The sequence below is a fragment of the Oculina patagonica genome, chromosome 6, assembly GCF_052425735.1.
Source record: "Oculina patagonica isolate OP01 chromosome 6, crgOcupat, whole genome shotgun sequence".
NCBI classification, from domain to species: domain Eukaryota; kingdom Metazoa; phylum Cnidaria; class Anthozoa; order Scleractinia; family Oculinidae; genus Oculina; species Oculina patagonica.
In genome coordinates this window covers 13327040-13352322 of record NC_135763.1, presented here as the reverse complement: position 1 = coordinate 13352322, position 25283 = coordinate 13327040, and the positions used below count along the sequence as shown (strand labels likewise).

Here is a 25283-nt window from a genome sequence, read left to right as displayed (position 1 = left end):
GATTATGGTCTGTTCACTTATTGAAGAATGAATCAATGCCTTCTTTGATTGTTCAAAGGCTACTTTGTTGCCGGAACAGTGACTACATTGTCACAGTTTCGCTTCATAAAGCCTGGTTTTCACTAGCGACGCAAGCACAAGCGCAAGCACAAGCAGAAGCGCAAGCATTAGTAGTTTAGCCTGGTTTTCACCTAGCGACGCAAGCACAAGCGCAAGCATTAGTAGTTTAGCCTGGTTTTCACTGGCGAAGCGCCAGCTCGCCCTGCGCTCTTCCAGTCGGCCCCGCCCGCGCGCCCACAGTCAGTTCCTCGTCTGGCCCCCGTCGTCTGGCGTGTCTGCCGCCTCGTCCTCGTCGCGCCGTTGTCGTTTGGTGTCGGGGTGTGCGCGGCCGCGTGACTCGGTGCGGTGGCCGTCTCCTGTTCGCCCTCGTGTCCCTCGGGGCCCGGGCGTCCTCGCGCGGGCGGCGCTGGCCGCCTCCCGCCCGCTCGCTCCCGGTCGCGTTCCGCCGCTGGTGTCTCGCGGCCCGTGCCGCTGCGTCGTGCCGTGCCGCCCCCCCCGTGCTCCCTTCTGCGCGGCCTCACTCCAAGCCCCTCCAGGTCAAAATTGCATAAAACACTCCTGTGCTGTGCCCTTTCTGGGTTGGTTATTTGCAGCTTTTTTAGGCAAAAAAAAGTTGATATATAATAGTAACGCCGTTTTAGATTTAAGTAAAGTCAGTGTGACGTTCTCAACTTCAACTACAAAGCGACTATTAAAACGTCTTCAACTCAGTTCAAACAATCAACAAAGGTGGTTCACTTTATTTATCTATTTCAAGTTGATAAAGAAACAAAGGCGGGATTCACAAGTCTCAGCTAAACTACATTTAGCGAACGTACCACAGCTTTATACACAAAACAATAGTTAAATAATTTATTTGAACGCAGTGAAATTACTAACTATATATTACTATTCAGTGCAGTGCTTTGAAGGCCTAGAATCCTGGAAGTAGAAAAACAACGATTGCGTTCTTGTAACGTTCTGCAGAAACTTAAGCATTTCACCGTGGATTTTTATGGATCTTACGACGTTCTACGCTGTACAATTGCATTTTGTTGATTTTACATTATTTCTCTTCCGTTTTGGAGGGGTTTTCTTCTTTTGGTTTTTTCAACTCCAGGGAAGGCCAGCTTCCAATATCTTCTTTTCGCAGTTTGATCTCCACCTTGGTCTGGGACAGCAACACGGAGCTCTTTTCTGGAAGAATTGTCTAAAAAAAAAAATACCACAATAAGCGCCCCTGTTTCAATAAGCGCACATCTTCTAAAAAAAGCCCATCATCCAATGAGCCCCTTTTCCAACAAACCCCTATCTGCCACTAAGCACCCCTGTTCCAACAAGCGCCCATCGTCTAATAAGAGCCTCTATTCAAATAAGCGCCCAATTTCCAATAAGCGCCCAACACAACAAACAAGGAGAAACCTTTTGCAGCAAAATTATGCGCTACTTACAATATTGGCGACAATTTGAGGCTTGGATTTCCATCTTCAGGTTGTGTATTTTTCAAAAGTGTAACTTTTAACAGTCAAGCGTTATTTAGCAAAACTTACCCCGTGGAGATTAAGTTGAAGCTCAAAAACATTTGAACCACCAAACACCACATGAGCGCGTAACTGAAAGGGAAAGAACATTAATTTATTACCATAAATATAACACCAATCCAGCTTCCAAGAAGACTCCTTAGCAGCCGTTTTTTTGGGTTGTCGCGCAACGCGCCTCACGCCAAAAACGGCTGCAAAAAGACCCTTATTATAGGAAATTAACGCTTCATGAAATTAACGCGAATTTAAAAAAATTCGCGTTAATTTAAGTCGCGTTAATTTTTGTTAACGTTAATTTCCGCGCCGTTAATTAAGTAGAGCGTTAATTTCCGCAACCTTAATTTCCATTATTTTGGCCCCAATTTCTCGATACAGTCCAGACGTCTTGACTCTTAGGAAAAGGCATAATTTCATCAGGGTGGAAATCTGCCGGATCACTAAAACTGTGAAAAACGCTCGAGGCGGTCAGATTCCTTTATGTTGAAGTAAACTTGTTCCTGTTGTCTCAACAAGTTCTTTTTTCTTTTGTATTTGTCGCGTTAATTTCCTTCATTTTGAAATGTTACCCCCTCTTTCGCGTTAATTTCCTTTATTGGGAAGTAATTTTTCCTTCAATTCGCATTAAGTTAAGTCGCCTTAATTTCAAATACCTTAATTAATACAAGCGTTAATTTCCTATACTAAGGTAGCTTCCACACACATCCCACAACATAACAGCCCTGTAAATGTCTATCTAACTAACAAACCGTTCATTTCATAACAAGTGTTTGAATGAGTCCAAATAATGATACAAAATTGTCTACTTACAACTGTTTTATTTGCTTCTACAAAGGTTTGTTCAGGATCACTCAGCTTCGCAAATACTGAAATGACGATAAAGTTTCCCATTTTATACCAGTCATACCTAAAAAAAAAAAAACAAAACAACCTATTTATGAGAAATTTCTTTACGACACTATAACAGATAGGTCTGGGTTTGAAATTGGGGTCCCTGTGTCGTGCTTTTGGGAAAACATGTTAGTTTTAGATAACAACAGAATTGTAAGAGGAACCTGACAAAATATTGGAGGGAATCCTGCACTGGACTAGCATCCCATCTAGGGGAGTGGGGTAGCAATACTCCGAGCGCTGCTTCATGCTACTGATACTGGAGTTAGGTACCAGCACCAGTGAGCCCTCTGGATTCTGATCATGGGATTGAAACAAACTTTCCAAGTGGTCAACCTGGGGCAGGGTGCAAAAATCTTACCGACAAAGCACTTTCTTCTCCTTTTCCTGCAAAATGAAAAAGAAACCAAGGTTATAAGGATTGGCCTGAAAAATTGACTTGTAACATTTGGCAGGGGTCACATGTATAAATGGGTACCAGAGAAATGAACATTGGGAAAAGCTGGCAAAATGCTGGGGAGCTTACTTGATGGTGGACTGGCATCCTATTTAGGAGACTCTGTTGGGGTAAAATTCAATAGAGCGCCAGTGTGTTGAAACAATAACATAAGAGGCCAGTGAAATGATGATAAACTACAAGACTTGTGTTCAAAATTGCGACATGAAAAGGTTGGAAATTCAGACAGAAAACATGCACATCCCCCACCCTCCAAACAGGGTCTCATCTGTGGGGGTGAGAGCAAACCACTTGCACGGCCGCATGCTATAGAAAATTATACCTGCCAACTCTCACGCCTTGGACGTGAGTCTAACGCCTACGAGTTGAAAACTTCATCTCACGCCAACTCACGCTTACGAACCAATTTCTCACACCTATCGAAAGGAGTAACACAAAAAAATTTTCCAACAAATTATCTCAAACAGTGTGAGAAAATAAAACTCCATGTAAAATGAGTAAATGGCGATACCTTCCCGAATGACAGAGTTTTGACGAAAAAAAACATGGGAACGAGGTCGTGTTAGCAAAACACATCCACGTACTGGGATCAGGAGATGTTCAGAACGTCTCCGGAATACTTCGGACGTCTCGGAACTCGGACATTGTCGTATCGTCTTTGGAAATCCTGGCACTCTCAGGATAAAAATCTCACGCCTTTGACCCAGGAAAAGTTGGCAGGTGTAGAAACCATGATAAGCTCTAGGAGGCTGCTGACTCTAGCAGTGTGGACCAGATGGCTTGTGAGCAAGATGATTTCAACATATACAGCTGTACAAAGTAAATTGCAGCCTGTATATTACTGCATGAGAGGCTGGGGTTCAGAGCCACCATACCTCTTCAGTTAGCTCCCATCTATGAGACCCTGAAGTGCATCCATCTTGTTTTAAAAACTCATCAAAGTCTGTTGTCCTTTTCCGACAGCAAGACCAAAATTTATACCTGAAATGGGACAGTGACATGTCAGTATTACTTTGTGGATCTTATTAACTGCTAATTAACTCTAATTAACTTTGTTAACTAATTAACTGCATGTAGTTTAACATTCAGCAAGTTGACATGTCGCTATAACTTTGTGGATCTAATTCAACTTAACTGCATGTATAGTTTAATATTCAGCAAGCTGGCAAGGGTTTAAAATTCTGAAGTGGCAAGTGGCAAGGGTTTGTAATTCTGAAGTGGCAAATAAATGATGAAATGATGATAAATCTGTTATCAGACACGATAATGTACTCTTCATTACTTCTTTATTAAAATAAATTCTCAATTCTAATTTCCAATCCTGAATTGGGTTTTTCCAGAAAAAAATCCACACTTCCTCAACTAATGGCATTTTTGAAATTCTTGTGGGAGGGAGGATAATTGAGGACCCTGCTTCAGTGACTGTGTCTTGTCTCCTGATCCCGAGTTCCAATAATCAGGGCTCATTTAGCTTATTTTCTGTTAAAGTTTCCAGACACTGAATTAATAAAATATATATTTTTTTTTTTTTTGTTGTTGTGTTTTCTTTTATTAAAAATAGATATGGGACAGAAAAAAAAAAAAAAAAAAAAAAAAAAAAAAAAAAAAACGGGGGGAGGAAAAAAGGGAGTTAAAAAACGAAAAAAACAGAGGGAAGGGCAGGCCCGACCGCCCCAACAACACCAGCCCCAAACACCGCCACCTTGCCTCCTCAAGTTTCAACAATGCCTTACCCTTCATGAAATACTGGTACTCCATAATGATGCCAGCACTTGTCGTCATTGGTGCTTTCATTTATATAAGACTAAAAAACCATAACAACAGAGAAATGGTAACATATAACAGATGTTCTGGGTTTGTATGTAATTCACATTTTTCTGAGATTACAAAGCATAATGAATCAGATAAATTCTTACTGTGGTACAGCTACTGTTCTTGCACATTGTTCCTGGTTTAACTCCACCTTCAGACTCACCACCTGAAATAAATTTATTTTATAAAATGTTCAATGAATTGCATGCAATATGATTGGTCAATTTGACTTCATTATAGCACCATAAAGCATGTCAGGTGTGTGTTTTATCGAGCTATAATGCATGTGGCTTACGTAACAATTTGAGCAAAGAAATAAATAAAAAACTTTGTCCTTGTGCATAATTTGTTGAGTTTTTAAGAACACCTGAAAAGTGCGAGAAGCACTCGGCTGTGCCTCATGGTTCCCTATGCATTTCTCTTGTGCTTTTAAAATTCCAGCATGCTTAATATATAACTCAACATTGCACTTGGCTGTGCTTTTTATTTCTTTAATAATACCAGGGGCGGATCCAGGATATTTCAAAGGGGGGTGGCTGTTTATCAATATTTTTGTTTACTATATTGTTCAAGCCCCAGTTTGTTTTTTATGAGGGGGGGGGGGGGGGGTTCAGGCTTTGAGGCAGTTTTTTTGAAAGTGGGAGTGCAAATGATTTTGGGTCTGAGGCCCATATTTAATGGAGCTAAAGGCTCCATCCCCCTAGTGGGGTCTGGGGGCATGCCCCCCTCAGAAAATTTTACAAAGTTGAAGCCTCTTAGATGTGATTTCTACGATTCTGAGCAGCTTATCAGTCTTTCAGCAAAATAACAAGCCAGCGAAGTGGGAAATAGTTAAGCTGCTTACCGGAAGTTCTTGCCACCCCGCTCAGCTTGCTAGCTTGTTATCTTGAACATGTGTTTCCAAACAGAAGTCTGCTCACAGGCTAAATGAGCAATCTTGACTATAAAGAGTTAAACAAACTCACTCACCATCATTTCTATCAGGTTTATCTTTTTCTTGTTCTTTAAGTTTCAGCAGAGCTCTTTTCAACGAATCTGCTACTGACATTGTAAGCTTTGTCTTTGGCAGGTCATCACTAGACGAAAATAAAAACATCGATAACAATATTTTAAATGCATAATGATACAAGCAAAAATACATCTTCTTAAATTGTAGGGAAAACGATTTAGTATTTTGTAAAATTTAGGTTATAAGCCCTGCGCTTATATAACTTTGTAAAGAAGTTTTGTGTGGGCTTATAAGCGGAGGGGCTTATATCAAACATTTCGAAACGAGCTATGGGAGTGTTGATTGAAATACCCTTTTTTTAGTCAAAAAGTCATAATAAAACAACATTAAGTCCTGTTCAGTCCTGTCATCTGGCAGAGGGGGGCTTATATCCAGGGGTCTTATGACCTGATGTATTCTTTGGTTTCCAGGAAGATGGGTCTATAACCGTGGGGGCTTACATTGTGTATAACCAGAATTTTAGGGTATGTTTTACATTATGCGAGTTCCGGAGAATTTAGAACACATTTGTTGCACATAACAGTATTTAGGGACCATTTAAGGAAAGCTCCCATGAAAAGCAAAACAATATGACCACTACTGGTAGATGGTGCATCGTATTTACATCACCCCATCCAGCAGGTCTTATTGAATGAAGTCAAAACTGAAGATGGATGAAGATCATCTTAAACATGTTTTTCAAACTTAATTTAACCATGTGTTTGTTTTTCAAGATTATTTCTTGCATGCTGTTACTTCAAACATTTGGAAGTTAACATTAATCTCAGATCAAATTAAATACCTTGGTCTTTCAACAGGCTCGGTTGGGATTGGTTTTCTTTTAGGTTGTTGAACTGTTATTACCTGGTAGAGTGGACACCACACAAAAATAGATTATTTGAATACAAGTTGGAAGTATAAACTAGGATGCAAAATCCCAAATGAGAGTTAAGTCAACCCTCCAAGTTTATTTTTTTCCTTAGTCGCCATTTGGCCACCGACTGCTCAAGTTTGGTTGCCAGTGAAAAATTTTAGTTGCTAAATTAAGCTCACGCTTTCATCCTTCTTCTTAATTTTAGTCGCCAGGCTGGCGACTTCAGTTCCAATTTAGTCACCAGCTCAAAAATTTTACTTGCCATGGCGACTAAAATAGTCTTTACTTGGAGGGTTGTAAGTAAGAGAAACTTGGCAACACACTCTGCATCAACTGGTTCAGTTACCCCTGACACAACAGTCATTTGAAGAATCTAGTTAGGTGTTGCCCCCGTTCTTGTGGTTTTCCTTGGCGGCACCCTGCCTTGGTGTTCGTGTGTTCCCTCCATGCACGCGTCACGGCCCCCGCCCCCTTCGCCTCTTCCCTCCCCGTCCCTCTCGGATAAAGTGTTCAACAGGAGTGAAAAGGTTGACATTATCTTTTGACGCAAGCTTGAAAACTCAACACAACAAAAAGGGAGTAGTGACTAGGTGAACCAATAAATTCTTACAACTAACACGAAAAAATATACACTATTCAGTAAAGGAAACATTAATTATTAAAACTTTTTGATCTTAGGACTGGAAATAATAAATTATTTTCAACTGAGAATTTATAACAAAACAAGTGCATTGCTACACGTAACTCATTAAAACTCACTTCATCAAGACCAAGGGGTTTATCATCTGTGCTTGGTTTCTCGGGTTCTGGCGGTTTGACGTTACTGTGACTTGATTGAGTGCATCCCTGACAATAAGAAAATACAAAAGTTATAAAATTCAGTGAGAGCATTTTGTGCAGTACAAGTACAGTCAAGCCCTGCTTTACATTGTTGTAAAGACTCTTACTTAAAAGATGGACATCTCATTTTAAAAAAAAAAAATCTATGGTCCCTATATATGGCGTCCACATAAACAAGGTCCAGCTGAGAAAAATAATTAAAAAAACATTTACAGACTGAAACTTACTTCAATATTTTTTTAGGCAAGAGCTACTACCCCTTTTAGCTCAAACTTACCGGAATGTTAAGAAATTCTGTAAAATCTGTGACCCTTTTCTTGCAACAAGACCATCCCTAGAGTCAAAACAAAATATTGTTTATTTTTCCTCACTTTCAAAGAGTATTTCAATATATAATTATACTGTACAGTACTATTAATACTAACAAGCTTCTGGTTGATAAAACACCAAGTTAAACCTTCTCTACCTAACTGTACAGCTTCTAAGCTTTAAAAAGTCCATTTTTTGCTTGGTACCTAACTGCTCACCTTTAGAGCATCATGAAACACTGGAAAACCTGGATGATGTGTACACTTATCTGCAAATCAACAACATAGCTTTAGGTTACAAAAATATTAAATTCTTGAACAGCTGAATAATTTCCTGTTTCAAATCAAAGTCCCCTGCTAGCAGGGGCCTCTTTTTCTTTTTTTTTTTTTTGCTGAGCTGATGGAACAGGCCAGGGGGCTACTCCGCTTGTAAATGACAGGGATGATAAGTTGGTTGGATTTTGGCGTTTGGTGCTTGTTTGGGGATTTTGGCGACTGTGTCTCGGCGTGGCCTTGGGGTTTTGGTTGATGAATACACATACATTCATTTTTGTTTTCTTGGTGTTGTTGCTCCTCCTGGCATTTGGGGTATTCACAGGATTTTTGGGGGGTTATTTTTGGTCCAGGATATTTTTGGGTCCTGAGTTTGCCTCCTTTGTCATCCCCGTCATTACAAGCCTGAGTATCCACCCTGGGTGAAACAGTGGAAAAGAAAACCTCTGCCCTAGGTGGAAAATAGCTTTAAATCAACAGTAGCTTTTCTAAATGCAGGCTGCAACTTGAGCCTGTTGAGTCCAGTGCATTTCTAGTTGCATTAATTCGGCCGTCATTTATTGATCCCACATAGCAAACATGGCATCAAGTGATGGTTCAATCGCTAAGTAAATGAAGTATCCAGGGCAGAGGTCTCTTATCCCTTGTTCCGTCAGCTCAGCCAATACAAAGGAAATGAGACCTCTGCTAGAAAAGAAAAATTAAAGCAACGAGTCACTCTAATTTCTGTCCTATGCTGCCAAAGTCAACTCTCTTAACGATGCCTTCCAAGGGGGGTCACAATGTCAAATGTTTCTAAGAACTGATGTCGTCTAGCCAACAGCTGTAAATGCTGCTGTTGTTATCCCCCTATTGTGTTGCTGTCTCATTGTGTTGCTGTCACATTTCAGTACTGAAATGATGTTGTCTGACTCTGTTAAAATGTTCCTGTGTTGCCAGTATTCAGGGTCATGTCACTTCATTTAGTTTCATGCTGATTATGAGAAGTTGGTGGCACACCTAGTTAGTTGATGTTGGTGATCACAACCTAATTAACTTCTTACATCCTTGCAACATTCAAGCATACCATAGTAAGGCGGTCCCCTATTTTTCTCATTTCCTGTCGGATGCGTTCCCGATTTTTGGGAAAATGGGTTGGATAGAAAAAGAAAATTAAAAAAATTCAGGAGCAAGCTAGAACTAATATAAGAGCCTAGAAACAACGAAACATGGTCGCAAAATCGACATGGCGTGTGATGGTGGCAATGGAGAATGAAAAGATTGATGTAGTTGTTAAAGTAAACTCAGCTGAGAAAAGCGAAAACAGATGAACCACTAACACTCTTTTGCGATCTGCGAGCATCAACAACTTTCCAGCAACCGCTGAAATAGCAAGTCTTTTGATATTTCTAATATCACAACTTTTTTTTTTTGGAAAACCCCCAAATTTGGGTTAGTCAGACGACGGTAAATAGAGAAAAAGAAAGGGACGGCCTAAATGTCCTGATTTTCTCAGGAAAAAAATATTTTGGTCAAAAAATGAATTCTCCTTCAACATGAAATGCAAGAAAGACAATAAAGGAAAATTTCAAAGTCATTTTGATGCCTTGGCGTTATAGACATCGTAATGTCGACTTATATTTGACATAACATGTGCACTAAGGCAACAGGAAAATTGCAATAAAAATCTTGGATCATTCAAGGAAAGAAAAAAAATATTTCATACGTTATACTAGAAAAGAAAACTAAATTAGGGAACAGATTATTGCACAATAGAATATTAAATGAAAACTTTAAAACATTCCCTGCGCACAACCATTCTGCCAAAATTACGCCGTATGCCCGATCCTGAAAGTGTTAGGTTGTACTCAGAGAAAGCAGTTTGTTCAAGACATGGAGACAATTGATTTATGATTTGAACAGAAAAAAGTTTATGTGCATACATATATATATATAAAATAAGAATATTGTGATCAGTAAGACACAAGTCCTAGTAAACTTAGAATTTTTTGTCAGGTAAAACTGGTAAGCTTTGGCATGTGACAGACTGCATGAAAATTTATCAGCGTTCTGCCGACAGATCATTACCTTCTCCATTTTCGTCTTCCGTGTATTCATTGCCACAGCCTTTATTGTAGCACCTGAGCAACTGATTCGTGGACATTTCAACAAAAAATACCTCAAGATTCAAGGTAAAAGATAACGGAAACTTCTGTTTCGCTGCACGTTTCGAGAAAAAAACGCCGGATGATGAGAAATTCACATGTGCCAAGGTACGTCATGTATGGGGACACATACTGTCCCTTGGCGCCGTTCTACCGCTGACTGCATTACCGGAAGTTATGTAATCATCTCTTTCCCGGCATTCCGACTCCCAAGACCTCGTGTCTTTGCTTTGATGGTTAGTATCCAAAAGTAGGTAAGTTGACATAATCTATTTTGGCATTGTTCATTTTCCATTCCAAATGTTAACATTTTACTTAATAAGGAGAGTCTAGTTTAATCTGCCCCTCCCCTCCCCCCAGGGGTTACTCGCATATACAAGGGAAAGGAATGCTCGTTGACTCTCTTAGGGATGTAAATGAATGATTTTGGTCACTTAGGGTATTATTTAGGACTCAGCCGTCAAGGTCTCGTTTGGGTTTGAACATGAAGAAATTATTAAAAAAAAAGTGTGTTGGAAGTCTAAAAAAAAACTTCACAATAGTACTTAAGTGTAAGGGAAGTCCTGCATGGTAAGTGTTAGCTATAGTTTTTTTTTTTTTTTTTTTAAAAAAACAACCTGATCCCCAGGGTGCTTTTTCTTTCAGAAGTAGGAACCCTAGGCTCGATTTCCCGCTTTCGGGGGGATGACCGCGGGCTCATTTTCCCGAAAAAGCGGCTGGAAATCGAGCCTATAGGAACCCCTTCCCAAATTATTTCTCTTAGCTTGCATGACAGGCATTGAAATGGGAAGGAGAGGGAGTAAATGGTACAGGGGAAAAAGAAAGAGGGGGACTTCGGAGAGTTCTTTTTAACATCCTGGGATGAGGCTGAAAGCCTCTCTGTCACTTAAATCTGAAAGTCCCCAACCCCAGACAGCTTCTGATCATGAAGTATATATTCCTTGAGGTCTCATACTAGAAAGATATTATTTACAAGTGCACACCATTTTTTTGAATAATTTTGTTATAAGAGGCAACTGGGGAATGAGTCAGGTACAAGGTAAGATGTGAAACAACAGTGTGAAACATTGTTTTTTATTATTATTTCTGTATTAACCCTTTCAGTGCTGAATTTCTCCAAAAACTGGGTTTTTTTTTACCGTTAAACTGAATTTTTGATGCTACAATCCTGGATTTCCCTTAACTTTACTTAAAAAGCACTTTTCCACAATGCAGCAAGATTTTGAGGAAGATTCCATTAAAAAATGTACAAAAATGTACTTTGGTGCATGCGCATAAGCCAAAATTTGGACTTGTTTTTTTTTTTTTTTTTTTTTTTTTTTTTGCGAAATCGTTTCCATTTTTTTTCTTGCTCCTTTTCCTTTCGTTTCTCTTGGCTTTGTTATTTCCACTTCTTTCTACTGTATTCGTCCTTCCTTTAGACCAAAAAAGTTTTGATAAAAACATTGGTAAACCCTGTCAAGAGGACCTCGATCTTTTACAGGTGTTTTGGCCTTTTTAAGCACCGATTTTGCACTAAAAAGTGATTGACTTTTTCTCGATTAGCTCTGTTAGGATACGACCGATACGCAAAGTGAATAGTTCTTTGAAAAGGTCAAACCTAGCTCTATCAGATGCTTATCACCAAAATCTGCTGACTTTTAAATTAATGACGTCACAAGTGGTTCATTGACTGCTCCTCCAAATGTCGACAAAAGTCGACTTTAGCACTGAAAGAGTTAAGAAATGACCTATTATTCCACTCACTTGATCCTAATGGATCTGTCACTCGATGTGCACTGACAGAACCTTGATAAAGTAGTTTCTGCTGTCACAATGGACTTATTTTTGTTGTTGTTAAAAGTATATCATCATATTTTGACCAGTCATAGAAGACATTTGATTTGACATAACACAATTCAGGATTTTATATAGTACAGGTTTGAAAAGATCAGGCCTCAAATAGGCTTGAGACTTTGGTCTGAAATAAGTTAAAGGTTTGGAACTGGCTGGAACACCCTACCAAAAATTTGGAGAGTACACACCACTGAGAATCTGATAAGCAACATTTTGGATTTTGAAATACAAGCTTATAATTATAAAACTTACCAGTTGTACATTTGACAATTTCATACTTGTGGTAGTTGCTCTTAAATGAGGACATAAATAATTATTCAGAAATATATTGTTTCTTTCTTTTCAGAAAATAAAAACAATTCTTTTCATATATATGGTCCTTAGTGGGCTACCATATTGCACAAAATCTTGTAAAGAGTTTCAATTTTGCAGACTAGTGATTTTGTGTTTTGCGGGATCTTTTTTGGCCTTTTGGAGGCACTGGTTTTCCATGCATTTTGCCATTTTTGCACAGTATTACAGTCCAAGTTTTTTTACAACATTAATTTGCAGGAACTATTTGTGGCCGGGTCACACCAAAAAAACATGAAAACAAGAGTCTGTAAAAATTTTGTGCAACATGGTTTTCCTGTCAGCGTTGACAGCATCTAAAAATACTATCAGTAAGTTCTAAATTACTTTTAAGACTTGTTCTTTTATGTACGTACAGTTCATCCAGCTGTACTCAAACAAAAAACTTACAAACAAAATCTTCCATTCTATTACTAACATTTAAACAAAACCTCATTCTTTGCAGAGATTAAATTAATTATAAATTATTCTTATTTAAAGAATTCAAAAATGTAAAGAATTCAAAATTTTTTGTGTATTTCAAAGTTGTAAGCATTTTCTTGTAGTGCGAAAGTTACTCAGTGCTAACCCCATTCAAGCATTCTAAAACCCCTTGTAAAATGTTATCCATATATTTCACATCAATTTTCTAGGAACACAGAACCAATATTGAATTTTTGATTCCTAAATAAATATTATTGATGGTTTACTATTTGGGTTATAAGGAACTGTAAAACGTGTTTAATTTTGACCTATAACCCCAAAATGGCTTTGAAAGATCAAGCGAATTAGTTTCATCCTCATTGTCAGCTGTTGGTGGTGACGACTTAATGTGACCACTGGTTGCCTTCACAATTTTTCTTATTTCTTCAACCACCACCTTCTGATTAAGCTGTCCATTACTGGCCTTGTGTGTTGCTTCATTGAAAGGAAATGCTAGGATGCAATTTCCAATTTGAGGTCGAAGTTTCAAAGCATCATAAATCTTCTTGTCAGAGTGGCTACCTGCTGTGTAGGCCCCTGTGGCGTACCTGGATGAAATGTGGCTCAAGGCTCCTGTACTTGCATTTGACAGGCTGTGTTTGTGAAATGACTGAGGGGAATTCAACGACAAAGCTTCTGATTTGTAACGACGCAAACGTAGGTTTGATGGTGGTCTACTGCGTTTGTTTTCAGTTGGGGATAAATGCATTGATGACCCACTCTGAGATTGGGTTCTAGTTATCTTATGTGGGCTTGATGGCTGTTCACACCTTTCATGTTTATCTGTGTCATGGCCATTCTCATCTTCTTTTGTTTGCTCCATGGAAAACGGCAGATTTTCCCCTGCTTCTAGGATGGCATCAGGGTTGTTTTTAAAAGCCAAGTCATCCTCTTTAGTGCAATTCAAAGGTACCTTGCTATTGATCAATTCTTCCTTGCTATCACAGTCAATCTTAGCAGCTTTAAGAAATTCTTCTGACATACTTAGCCTCTTATGTTCTGACAGATTGTTCTTTGAGCATGGTGTTTTGCATCTCGGAATGGATTTCTTTCCCTTAATGCCATTTGTACCACTGTTCTCTCCCAGGTGTTTGCTTGCCTTTCTATTTCCCAGTTTTCTGTCATCTAAAGCAAGATTCTTGACACATTCACCATCTTCTTTACATTCAGATTCAGATTGCAGTGGGAAAATATTGAAATTGCTCTTCATCATCTGTTTACCAGCAAATTTTGAAGGGACACTTTTTTCACTCCTAAAGGTGCTATTCCCTGCTTCTCTCACTTTCAAACCCTTTTTCCTTGTGACACTGTTCTCCTTTTCCTTTTTTCCCCTTTTGATGTCTGCCTCGGTAAAGTTCAGGGCTTCAAGTATATCATGCAGTAGTGGTTTTTTCACTAACTCGTCTTGTGCACAATCATTGCCTAATGCTGGTGAGAAATTGACCTCCAATAGCCATGGCTTTAATTTTTCATCAATGAGTATATCAAACCCAAAAAGCTCAAAACAATTGGAACTAGTGCTTGGTATCTCTTGGACCTGTGAAAGCAGCGTGACAATGATAATTGAGGTAATGCGATGCCACAGTAAGCGGTCATCAACATTGTGTTTGTGGAAGTAATGACGCAGTTTACTCAATGTCCATTTACAACCAATTCCGATGCTTTCCTTTTCTGCCATATACTGCGGTCCAGTTTTGTTAATGCTGGTGTTCGTAAGATGCGAAAAGCGATTGTCAAGTGAGGACAAATCAAACCTCTCAGTGCTAAATCTCACAAGACCCTCATGGTAAATATACAGTCGGAATGGATGGAAAGATGTGACTATGGCATACAAACGTAAATCAAACTTATAACCCGAAATTAGAAATGGTTTGATGATGTATTTTTGAACAACAACAGCACAGTCATAAGTTAAATCATGTAGATCTTGAAATATAAAAATTCCTCGGCCACAGGACTGCTCAGTTGGCTTGCAGATCCAGTAATTTGATTGCTGACCGCCATCTTGCTTAGAGAATTCTGCAACAAACTTTTTATACTCATTTGGAAGGATGAACGTGAGTGGAAAAAATTCGAACATGGATCCTCCATAGGATGTTCTCATTCGCCTGAGGTTTCTGGCCAAGCCGTCTTTCTTTGTGATATTTGTCGATTTCGGAAAGTGATTGAGTCGTTGCCAGGGACGACAGCGTTCGAATTCACCTGAAGTAAAACCCTGAGTCTTCCACCAGAGATTCCAATCGCCATCTGCTTCACCTCCGTTTTCGCTGTATTCTTCCCAGCCGCGTTCTAAACACACTTCTCTCAGAATATCCGGCGCTTTTTCACAAAGCCGGAACACAAAAGATTCCATCAGTTGCCATAAAATGTCATTTCGGCTTCCACGCGCGCAAAGCCAGCTTCAGGAGCACTCTTTGTCCGTTTAGAGGCAAACAGCAACTTCTAAAAGACAGTTTGACTGCGTGAAACTCCACGCTGACAGAAGTTTTTAAAAGCTAATTTATAAACTTCGAGAAATCAATTTGAACAGGTCAAAGGTGATTAGAAATCAAGAGTTTGTGACGTAACAGCAGGCTCAGCAAGCAATTGGTCAGCGGACCAATGCATCCTCATTTAACGACCATTAGACGTTCCACTTTGCACGTGTGTCAAAATGGCTACCGGTGAAAATGAACTGACTAAAATGTCTTGTGAAGACTTTGGGGAATTCAAGGTAACCGCTACGATAAGATAGTAGACTGCAAAAATAATTAAGTTTTTCTGTAGACTGAAAATATCACAAGACACGAAGCCCATTTGCAAAGAGAAATAATTCCATCCATATTAAGGTTACTGCATGTTTTGAGAAAATTATCAATATCTATCGATGTTTAATAATCGATAGCACGTAATCGATTGATTACAGATATCGATGAAAGTCAACTAGGCAAAGGTTACTAGAGTTATAATTAATCTTTTAGATTGTCATAGATTGATATATTGATCTACATCTAAATAGCCCAGTTTCGATATATTAAAATTCAGCCTAAAACAATAGACCTCAGGACGAGGCTCCGGTGACTAAAGTATAGAGTTTGTGGGGTTTATTCCCCGGAGCCTCGTTGTGATGTCTATTGTTTTAGGCTGAATTTTAAAATATCGAAATTGGGCTATTATTTAACTATTAAACTTTTAATTAAGGTTAATTATTATCGTCACAGGGCTTTGACCCACCGGGGGGGGGGGGGGGGGAACTCAAGTATGTTTTGAGTGGGTATGTGCTGCCCAGGTCTCCAAAGTAGCATCCTGTTGTAGAAAAAAGTTGCATTCAAAATGATACCCCCTTCTAGAAACAGGTCAACTTTTTAGCACCCTGTTTTTGTTGCTGAAAGCTTGAAACTTTTGTGCATTCGAAATATCATACCCAGTTCCAGGAATCGTCACTAAATTTGATACCCTGTTCTAGTTTGGGAACCCAAAATCACGATCCCGAATGGACAGCACATATCCGTATACCCCAGGGGGGTACATGACAGGGGCTACATGATAGGGATGATCGAAGGATTTTTTTGGTTTGAAATTTTCAATTCTGGGATTTTTTTGGGTTGGAAAATTTGGCAAGTATTTTTTTGGGTGACTTGATTTAAATAGGGGAAGGCCTTGGCACGGCCTTGGCATATCTATGGTATGATGAATAAACAAACACGAGCGTTCAATTTTTATGATTTTCTTTGTGTTATATTATTGCCCCTCCTGACAATTTAGGGGTCATTTGACAAGGGATTTTTTGGGGGTTATTTTTGGTCCAAGGATTTTTTTGGGTAATCTCGGAAGACTTAGGGATTTTTTTGGGTCCTGATTTTTGCCTTCATTCCATCATCCCATCATTTACAAGCCGGAATACCCCCCCTGGGCCGTATACTCACTATAGGCACTTTGGGGGAGTACCCTCCCCCCCACCAGAAGGGGCATTCACTGAGTGCCAATGTTATAGTATTTACAGTACACGTTAGTTACAGTTCATATACAGTAGAATCCCGGTAACTCGAACTCGGATAACTCGAACAACCCCGCTTACTCGAACAAACTTCCATTGTATTTGAACTCACTTTTCAGTCATTTTTACTCGGTTAACTCGAACTCGCATAACTCGAAAACCCCGCTAACTCGAACTAAATTTTGTTTCCCTTGATCAAAATTTGGGTCAAATTTACCCCGATAACTCGAATTCCAGTTCTTGCAACTTGCCACGGTTGCCCATTGATTAGAGCAACAAAACAGATCACGTTTTTGACAGGACTTCTTTTTCCACTCTTATCCTAAAAATTTATGATCGTGTTAGAGTTTATGACGAGATATGTTTAACTTACACTGTGCTGTATACTGAAGACCCTGAAGTGCTGAAAAATCAGTAAACTATCAATTATTAACTTGGCAAATTAAATATTCAATCGATCCCGATAACTCGAAACCCCGCTAACTCGAACTGTTTTTCGTTTCCCTTCAGAGTTCGAGTTACCGGGGTTCTACTGTAGTATAGTCAATCTTGATGTGCTTTAACTGGGCACTTTTCTTAGGCTGCATTTTACCGAGGCGGGATGCGCAGCTTACTCTTCACGGGAGATAACAGACAAAATGAATGCGGCCCTGTTAGGGGGGGTCTTTATGTCCCCCCCTCTGAATTTCAAATCTTTTCACGTCGCTATTTCAGAAGGTTCGCATGTCGCTGTCGGAATTTTGAATTCATGCATAGCCACTGACAATAACGGAAATGTTTGAGTCCAGAGTGCATAACATAAAATAATGTGTTTTCCTAATTGTGTTGCCAAAATATTTCATATTCTTGGATATGTCAAGTTGATTTTTTGGCACAGAGTGAGTTTTTTACTTTGATTTTGGAGAGCAAATCAGTTAATTGTGACACCAAAGAAGACACATGTCTAGGGGGGGTCTGGGGGCATGCTCCCCCAGAAAATTTTGAAAAACTGAAGAAGCTAAGTCATGTTTTCCTTTATTCTAAGGGGGTACAAAGAGAACATGAAGAGAATTATTTTCGGAATGATGGATCATTTTGTATTAATTGACTAAAGCAGCAATTTTCTCCCTCAAAATGAACTGTTAGAGTGTAAGATTGCACTTGTTCAATGCACGAGCATGGTCTTTACAAAGCACAAGATGGGAACACAAAAGGGTAAACTGCAAAGGCTGTTTTGCCTACAAGCCACTTAAAAAAAACGCCAATGTCGCTGTCAATTTTGCTTTTTTCTTTGTCACTGTCGTAATTTCATGGGAGCATCTCTTCATTCGTCGTCATTTTAGCTTCTTCATGTCGCCGTTTCAGAATTTACCTCATGAATGATGCTGCTGAAGATCTGTAATGTGAATTTTAAGAGTATATGGGCAGTTGTCTTGGCCTGCATTTATGACATATTTTTGCTTGAAATAATATAGAGTGGAGGGGGACGGGGGGTCTTAACCTCCCGCCTCCCATGCCTTTTACTCCCACCTCCCGCCCCTTTCTGCAGCCATTCTCTCCTTTTTGTCCCATAACTATTGTGAAATATAACAAAATGTTGTGAAATTTTACTTGTTTTCTCCTGGTTCCCACCACCTAAGGAATTCTGCTTCCCAGTCCCTCTCTTCTCCAGCTCCCCACCCCTTTTCTTCTGGGCTCTTTCCCCCCTGTCCCCCTATATTATAGAGTCTTGTAAACCTTGGTGTATTTCCTGCATTGGATGTGCACAGAATCCACCCTGACACTTAGCAGTGACTTATAGTGAAGTTGGTGTCCACTATAGGCTAAATTTTCTCTCCACGATTTTCTCAGGAAATTTTTTTCTTTGGCCTGTGCTAAACGTTAACTGTTGCTATAAGTGGTGATTGAGAGTGAAAGTTTTCTGAGCATATCACCAGTTCAACTCGCCGGGATTCAGCCATATTTTGGCAACGCAAGCAAGAAAAATAGTTTCATGTGATCGGTATTCTTGAATGTGCAGAATGAAACCTTTATCAATAGAGCTCTTAGATAGTCCATAGTAAGGCAAGAGATCATCTGAAAACCATCCCTGAATAGGAAAATACCATAGTGTATGTGACTCAACTTATACAGTGTATGTCGTTCATGTTTGACTGTTGCAGGAAGCATTGAAGGTCCTCAGACTTATTGATGATAAAATCATCTACAAGTTGAATAAAAGTATTCCAACAGATTCCTTTGTTGGTGAGGTTAATGCGGAGCAAAAATGTCAGGAACTTTATAATGAGGTAACAAAATTAATGTTCTATTTCTGAGACGTTGCAAATTACTATATACAGTCAACTCTCTCTGAATGGATGCCTCAATAAGACGGACACCTCTATAAGACGGACATCTGGTGTTGGTCCCACCCTTGCTGTTTTTCAGTAGTTTTACTGTAACTATAAAACTCCCTATAAGACGGACACCTCTCTCAGATGGACAGCTGGTGCCGGTCCCAGAGGTTTCCGTTTTAGAGAGAGTTGACTGTATGTATTTACAAATAATTTTAAAAATGAGCTTTCACTAATTATGGGCTGTAGCCGGCTGAGAGAATGTGTCCTACAGGCAAGATCAGTCATCTGGCTCCTTCATGATCAGTCTTTGGTGATTTATGAATAACAGTCTTCAAAATAAGCAGATCACGTATCATAATGAACCAGCAAATTGAATCAACCAGATTTTTGTAGAATATGTTGTGGTTTAAATTTTTCCTTAGTTCAAAATTTTTCAAACCAGTTTGATATTTATTTTCGCTTGTTTCAAAATATGAAACTGAATATAAGACAGTGAAAAATAAAAATTAAACTGGTTTGAAAAATTTTAAACCAAAGATCAATTTAAACCACAATATACCGGTATATACCTTCATTTCTTTCATCAACAGAACAAAGATCCAGGAATTCTGCCATATTTAAATCTAGCTACGTGGCTTAGTTCCCACGAGTCTCCTGTAGATCAGTGGTAGAGGGTCCAACTGATATGCAGAAGGTTACAGTAGGCTACTGACTCCTGTTGATAGAGCTTGGATATGTTTTCTGAATAGCTGGTGTCACACATCATCAATTTTTCCAAATAGGCCTAATGTGTTTTTTCAACATAGAAACTGCAAAAAATTGTGTTTAATATACTGGGAGTTGAAGTCCATCAACTGATTCATTTGTTTTTACAGCTGCTGGGTGGCTACAAAACAAGAGATCAAGCAATAAAGAAGTGCATCACATTAGTTTCTGAAAATGCCAAACAACTTCGAGAAAAAAATGAAAAGAACCCAGATGATTTTCAAATTATGAGAGATCTTAGGAAAGAACAAACTAAGGTGAGGATGCTGCATGCCTGGTCAATCTGACAAGAGTCTGGGCTTGGCTATTATTTTATCCCACCAGTGCAATAGTTATGACTAGTTATAAACAGTGTGTTAACAGTGTGTTATTATTAGTTTAATTTGTTTCTGTTTTCCCTTTTGCATGTAATTTTCTTTTCATTTTGTATTACATTGTTTGAATAAATGAATTAAAATTAAAAAAAAAAAAAAAAAAAAAAAAAAAAAAAAAAAATCCCACCAGTGCAATGCTTACCATAGAAGTATTTGACCGGCCATGGGCTAACGTCCCAAATGGTTGGCACATAATAATAAAAATAATATTTAATATTTATATTGTACATTTTCTATAAAATAATCAAATGCGTATTACAAACATTACAATAGATACAAAAATAAGAACCTATTTACAATCTTTAGAAAATTAAAAACGAAACCTACACTATTTACCATTGGCTATAAGAAAAATAATTTGCAGAAAAACTATAAAAAGTCTTATATAAACTACCGGTAACAAAATGCCTTGCTAAAAATTTGCGTAAAATTTGCGGATTGGTACTGCGCAGGGTGTTTCCTAAAGTGAATGCTGCTAGAGCTGTCTCTGTACCTTTTAGGGATGTTTAAGGTTATCAGTCTTAAGCATGACCAAAACCGTAAAATTAATGCATTTGTTACACAAATAACACTAATTTGTCATCCAGTCATTAAATTTTCCAATTCGTTATGGTGTGATTCCAGAAATGTCCATACTCCTCCCACAGAAGGGATTGAAAATTCCTGGGGGTGGGAAGGGTCTCAAAGGCCAAAAACTTTTAAAATATGGTATGTATGAAGCTTAATTGGAATTTCCAGAGAAGGGGGGTCTTAGGAAAAATCCCTTTTGTGGGGGAGGTTGGGATAATTTATGGAACCACACATTTTAAAATTGGCATCTCTTGGGGGTGAAAATGAATTTTGGCCATGCCCACAGAATGAGATACTGGTACCTTTTAGGGGTATATATTTGGAGGGTAAAAGGTATGGAAGCAGGAAGGCCAGACCCCCCCCCCCCCTGCCCTCCCTGTGGGGGTTGTAAGTGGTGTGTGTTTGTACTGTCTGTTACTCACTCCTGTTATAAATTATTTTTGTCATTTTACGTTTATTTTCAGATTAGGTTAATGCAATCAGAACTTAGTGTAGAAGAGGTTATACAACGGCGTACTGTCAAGGTACTGTAGTTATATGTTGTGACTGTTGTGAATGTGACTCTTTTTCTTTTCAATGCATTGCATACCATGCTTTGTTTACTAGGCTCTCCTGTTGCATAGTTTACATAATAAACTTAGGCCATAAGCACAAATAAATTCTCTATTAGATAAAGGGTGTAACTTGTTATTATAAATAAAAATTGAAACAAATGCTAGTGAAGTCAAAAAAGAGAATGGTTGGACAAAATTTAAATTAGCTGCATTGAGTAAAATATCATGATAATTTTTTTATGCAATGCGTCATGCTGGCAATACAGAAAATTTAGGAGTACAAAATTATATATTTTGGGTTCATATCTGGTTGAGGAGGGGGGGGGGGTCCAGGTTCTACTTTTTTATTTTCTTTTATTTATAAATCTCTTTTCCCCCACCATGTTCCTTTAGTTCGTCAAATAATTATCAGTGCTTCAAAGTATTTTTCATACTTTTAAAAGCAGTAATTAATATCCACTTTGTTTTATTTGCAGGCCTTTAATGAACGATGCTGGAAGTATTTCAAACCACCACAATAACACCAGTTTTGCCCATTAGTTTTAGGAGGCATATTTTTTCTCGCCTCTAAGTGGTTTAGAATTAATGGTACAGGCAATACCCTTAAAATGATTTTAGTCATCAAATTCTTTTGAACTGTCTACCTTAACTTAGTTTGTGACAATTTAATTTTGTTGCATGATTTAGAAATTTTGAGGGACCTTTGTGTATGTGAGTACAATGTAAGCAATGTGCAGGTTTTGGGCACAAAAAATGAAAACTTGAATATTTCCCTACAGGAGCCATGTTTCACAAACTAATTGTCAGTAGATTACTATGAAAATCACCAAACAGCTTGTTTCCTGGTCTTGATTATTAATGTTCTGGTGTATTTTGTATCCTAGACATATGTCCACACCACGTTTAATATTGAGTCATAGGATATATGAAAATGCAACTTTTTTTCCAGATAATTTGGCCTTCCATCCATATTAAAATGGTGTTTTTGGTTAATGAAAGACCGAACTTTTTTAATCCACTTTCCAGAGTATATAATTTGAAAATGCTGGCTCGGTGTGTTAGCGTGGGTGACAAAAACAGACCTTTTGAAAATGCTGATGTCACAAAGTCAATTTATTGCAGGCTCAAGTAATGTGCACATACTCTACCATGCATTCAAGTGTTCTGGGGACATTAGAAAACGATAAGTGTAGATGGTGAACATCTTATCCATTTTGAGGATGAAAACTTTGATTTCAAATTTATCTGGCTTAGTTTGGACATAGCCCTAGATACTTTCTACTGTTTTAAATTTATACACCCAATAATTGACTCAATTTAAAAATAAATATTTTGTACAGCAAGAATGTGGCTGGACTTGTGTTTTTGGTTAATAACAATAATTATATGGGTATTTATCTAGTTTGTTATCTTTTTGCTTGTAGGCTCAAAATATTTCAGGAGGTAATTTGATGACCAACATTTTGAGTGCTGCAACCAGTTCTCTGAGACCTCTACCTTACACCACCGGAACTTTTCTGAAATCGCCACATATCAGTGCTGTTACATTACAGTCAGACAAATGCCCCCCCCCCCTCCCCCATATTTTGTCCTGCCAGTTTGCCAGGCTGTGAGAGTTACGTACCTTGCCCATGAACACAACACAATGACCCTGTCTTGAATCCAGGCCATGCAATCTGAAGACCAGTACAGTAATCATTGCACCACCCATATAATCTGAATATGTGTAAACTCGGGTGAAAATGAAAACGAGAAACTTTATTATCACCCATTTTAATGATATCAAACTGAATATTATTTTTTTTAAAACTTATATTTTAATGCAAATCTTGTGTGTTAACATTTATTTCACCATGATCTTGCGACCTTACATTTGCCTGTTTTGTAAAACACAGCCTCCAAGCTTTAATTATAGTAATTACCCTCAAGCTTGGCTTGGAGGATTCAAGATTCAAAATTACATTCAAAAGTATTGCAAGCTGTCCTCCTCCTTTAATCCAGTCTTCATATCAGTTAGCTCAAGGGTTGATCCAGCATGTGACAAGGTTTTATACACACGTAAGTTGACGTAGGAAGAATCACCAACCTTTACCTGAAAATGAAACAGCGATTAATTCTTTGAAAATACCCTGGCACTATTTTTATTCATACAAAACTTCATGAATTAGCAAGTCTTTAAGTCCGCTTCCTTGGGCTCTAAGGATCTGACCTAGAAACGAATGGCCCTAAGAAAAGAAAAAGGATCCAGGCACAAGAAAAGTCAGAAACAGCAAAAAATGTTTTGTTTTTCAAGTTCAAAGAGATAACCCTTGGGGCTCTAGGGTTCAAAGCAAAACTTTTTAGTGCCACAGAGTGTTTAAGATCCTGTTATGTCATAAAAGACTTAGTCTGGACTTACCTTGATGAAGTAATTCGTTCCAGCCACAAGTTGAGTTTTATAAGAAATGGCTTCAAATTGATTATATGATTCTCCTGCTTTTGCCTCTGCCTGGCTTTTCATCTGGAAAAAAAGAAACTGATCACCATGTAATATTTTGCACTTTGACCACATCACTGTGGTACAAATCTTAAGCAGTGAACAATACTTTACCAGGGTCCTAAAATTTAGAATTCTCTCCCAATATTGAGGGAGGGGGGGGGGACAGGGGGGTTTGAACCTCCCGCCTCCCGTACCTGTTACTCCCGCTTCCCGTACCTTTTACTCCCGCCTCCCGCCCCTTTCTGTAGTCGTTCTCTTCTATTTGTTCCCTATCTATTGCGAAATGAATGAAATGTTGTGAAATTTTACTTGTTTTCTCCCGGCTCCCGCCACCTTAAGAATCCCGCTTCCCGCCTTCTCTCCCCCTGCTTCCCGCCCCTTTTCTCCCGGGCTCCCGCCCCCCTGTCCCCCTCCACAATATCGATCACTGGTTCGACTAGTTTTCTACTTTAAAATAGAATGAGTCTGAATTGACCTAGTGGTACATCCACAACTACGTTACTAACATATTGCTAACTGAGGTGGACTCTGATACTCTATAAGCCTGGTGGTTTCTTGCAGGTCTCCTCGCCCTACCTTACTGTTAATTTGTATTAAATTATATTAATTTTGAAGTGGCTTATAAATGATGATGATGATTAATAATTTAATAATACTTTTAATATTAAAATACAGAATACAAATAGTATTTGAAAAGGAGGACCATGAGGTTAGCCCTATTTAGGTCCCCTACACAAATGCTTTGGGGTTGGGCAATCCCCTCCCCCTCCCCCAGTGTTTACATTCATAGGTGCATAGCACCGCACAACATCTAGTTTCTCTTTTAATAGGACATCAAGCAGAAAAGTTTTGAGAATAACAAAAAGCATTTCATCAGCTTGAGATGTAGTAAATAGAGAATATTGTCCAAGTTAATGTAACATCAAACTCTCGCAGCTTTACTGCGAGAAGAAACATTAGACTAACATTGACAGAAACTGAAAGAGATGCTAGGAAAAAAACACTCACATGACTGCGATTTTGTATTCCAGCCTTTCAAAAGAATAGATCTAGTTTCCTTTCATAGATAGGTTTTATAGACAATCAGACTCTCCGTTTTACAAGAAGGTTTTTACTTAAAAGGTTGGCTCGAGCGACCCCTCCTGCAAGTTGTATCCGTTGTTTGGTGGAATGATCAAATAAATTGTTTTCAGTCACGCAATGCCACAAAATATTAAACAAACCTCGTCGACAATCTTTTGCACCTCTCCATCGGCCTTTTTTTCCTCAGAAGGTGCACCACAAGCCATTCTTGACATGAAAACGGTTTATCTAGAGAGGTTGAATTTTAAAAAAGATTTCCTGTGGTGGTATTTCAAGTGGAGTTGCAAGTGACGCTTCATGTGACAGTCACCTGACGTTAACACCTGACTTCCCTTTGACCCCTGAACTTCTGAA

The 25283-nt window shown here is 38.7% G+C and overlaps 4 protein-coding genes across 4 annotated transcripts in view; 1 reads left to right on the top strand and 3 right to left on the bottom strand.

The window, feature by feature from the left end:
- LOC144657331 (uncharacterized) overlaps window positions 1-15334 on the bottom strand; it is a 59111-nt gene extending 43777 nt beyond the window's left edge. The window contains exon 1 of the mRNA XM_078517670.1: window positions 12513-15334. Coding sequence (XP_078373796.1) covers window positions 13049-15166 — 2118 coding nt within the window. The 5' untranslated portion in view covers window positions 15167-15334 and the 3' untranslated portion in view covers window positions 12513-13048. The remainder of the gene's footprint in view (window positions 1-12512) is intronic.
- On the bottom strand, window positions 752-10256 carry LOC144657368 (cysteine and histidine-rich domain-containing protein 1-like). The gene is made up of 13 exons (XM_078517715.1): window positions 10088-10256; window positions 7967-8016; window positions 7717-7773; window positions 7359-7445; window positions 6528-6589; window positions 5707-5813; window positions 4842-4903; window positions 4659-4729; window positions 3801-3906; window positions 2830-2855; window positions 2388-2484; window positions 1590-1652; window positions 752-1249 (listed from the first exon to the last, which is right to left on the bottom strand). The coding sequence occupies exons 1-13, from the start codon at window positions 10161-10163 to the stop codon at window positions 1106-1108; spliced, it is 1008 nt and encodes a 335-aa protein (XP_078373841.1). The 5' UTR covers window positions 10164-10256; the 3' UTR covers window positions 752-1105.
- A 69-nt stretch (window positions 15335-15403) lies between the features above and the next one.
- Window positions 15404-22140, top strand: LOC144657391 (protein MIX23-like). Its single transcript, XM_078517741.1, has 5 exons — window positions 15404-15526; window positions 18931-19056; window positions 19980-20126; window positions 21278-21337; window positions 21844-22140. Exons 1-5 carry the CDS (start codon window positions 15467-15469, stop codon window positions 21886-21888), a joined length of 438 nt encoding a protein of 145 aa, XP_078373867.1. The 5' UTR covers window positions 15404-15466; the 3' UTR covers window positions 21889-22140.
- A 1021-nt stretch (window positions 22141-23161) lies between these two features.
- On the bottom strand, window positions 23162-25258 carry LOC144657392 (cystatin-B-like). Its single transcript, XM_078517742.1, has 3 exons — window positions 25070-25258; window positions 23766-23867; window positions 23162-23459 (listed from the first exon to the last, which is right to left on the bottom strand). Exons 1-3 carry the CDS (start codon window positions 25142-25144, stop codon window positions 23331-23333), a joined length of 306 nt encoding a protein of 101 aa, XP_078373868.1. The 5' UTR covers window positions 25145-25258; the 3' UTR covers window positions 23162-23330.
- Window positions 25259-25283: the final 25 nt, after the last annotated feature.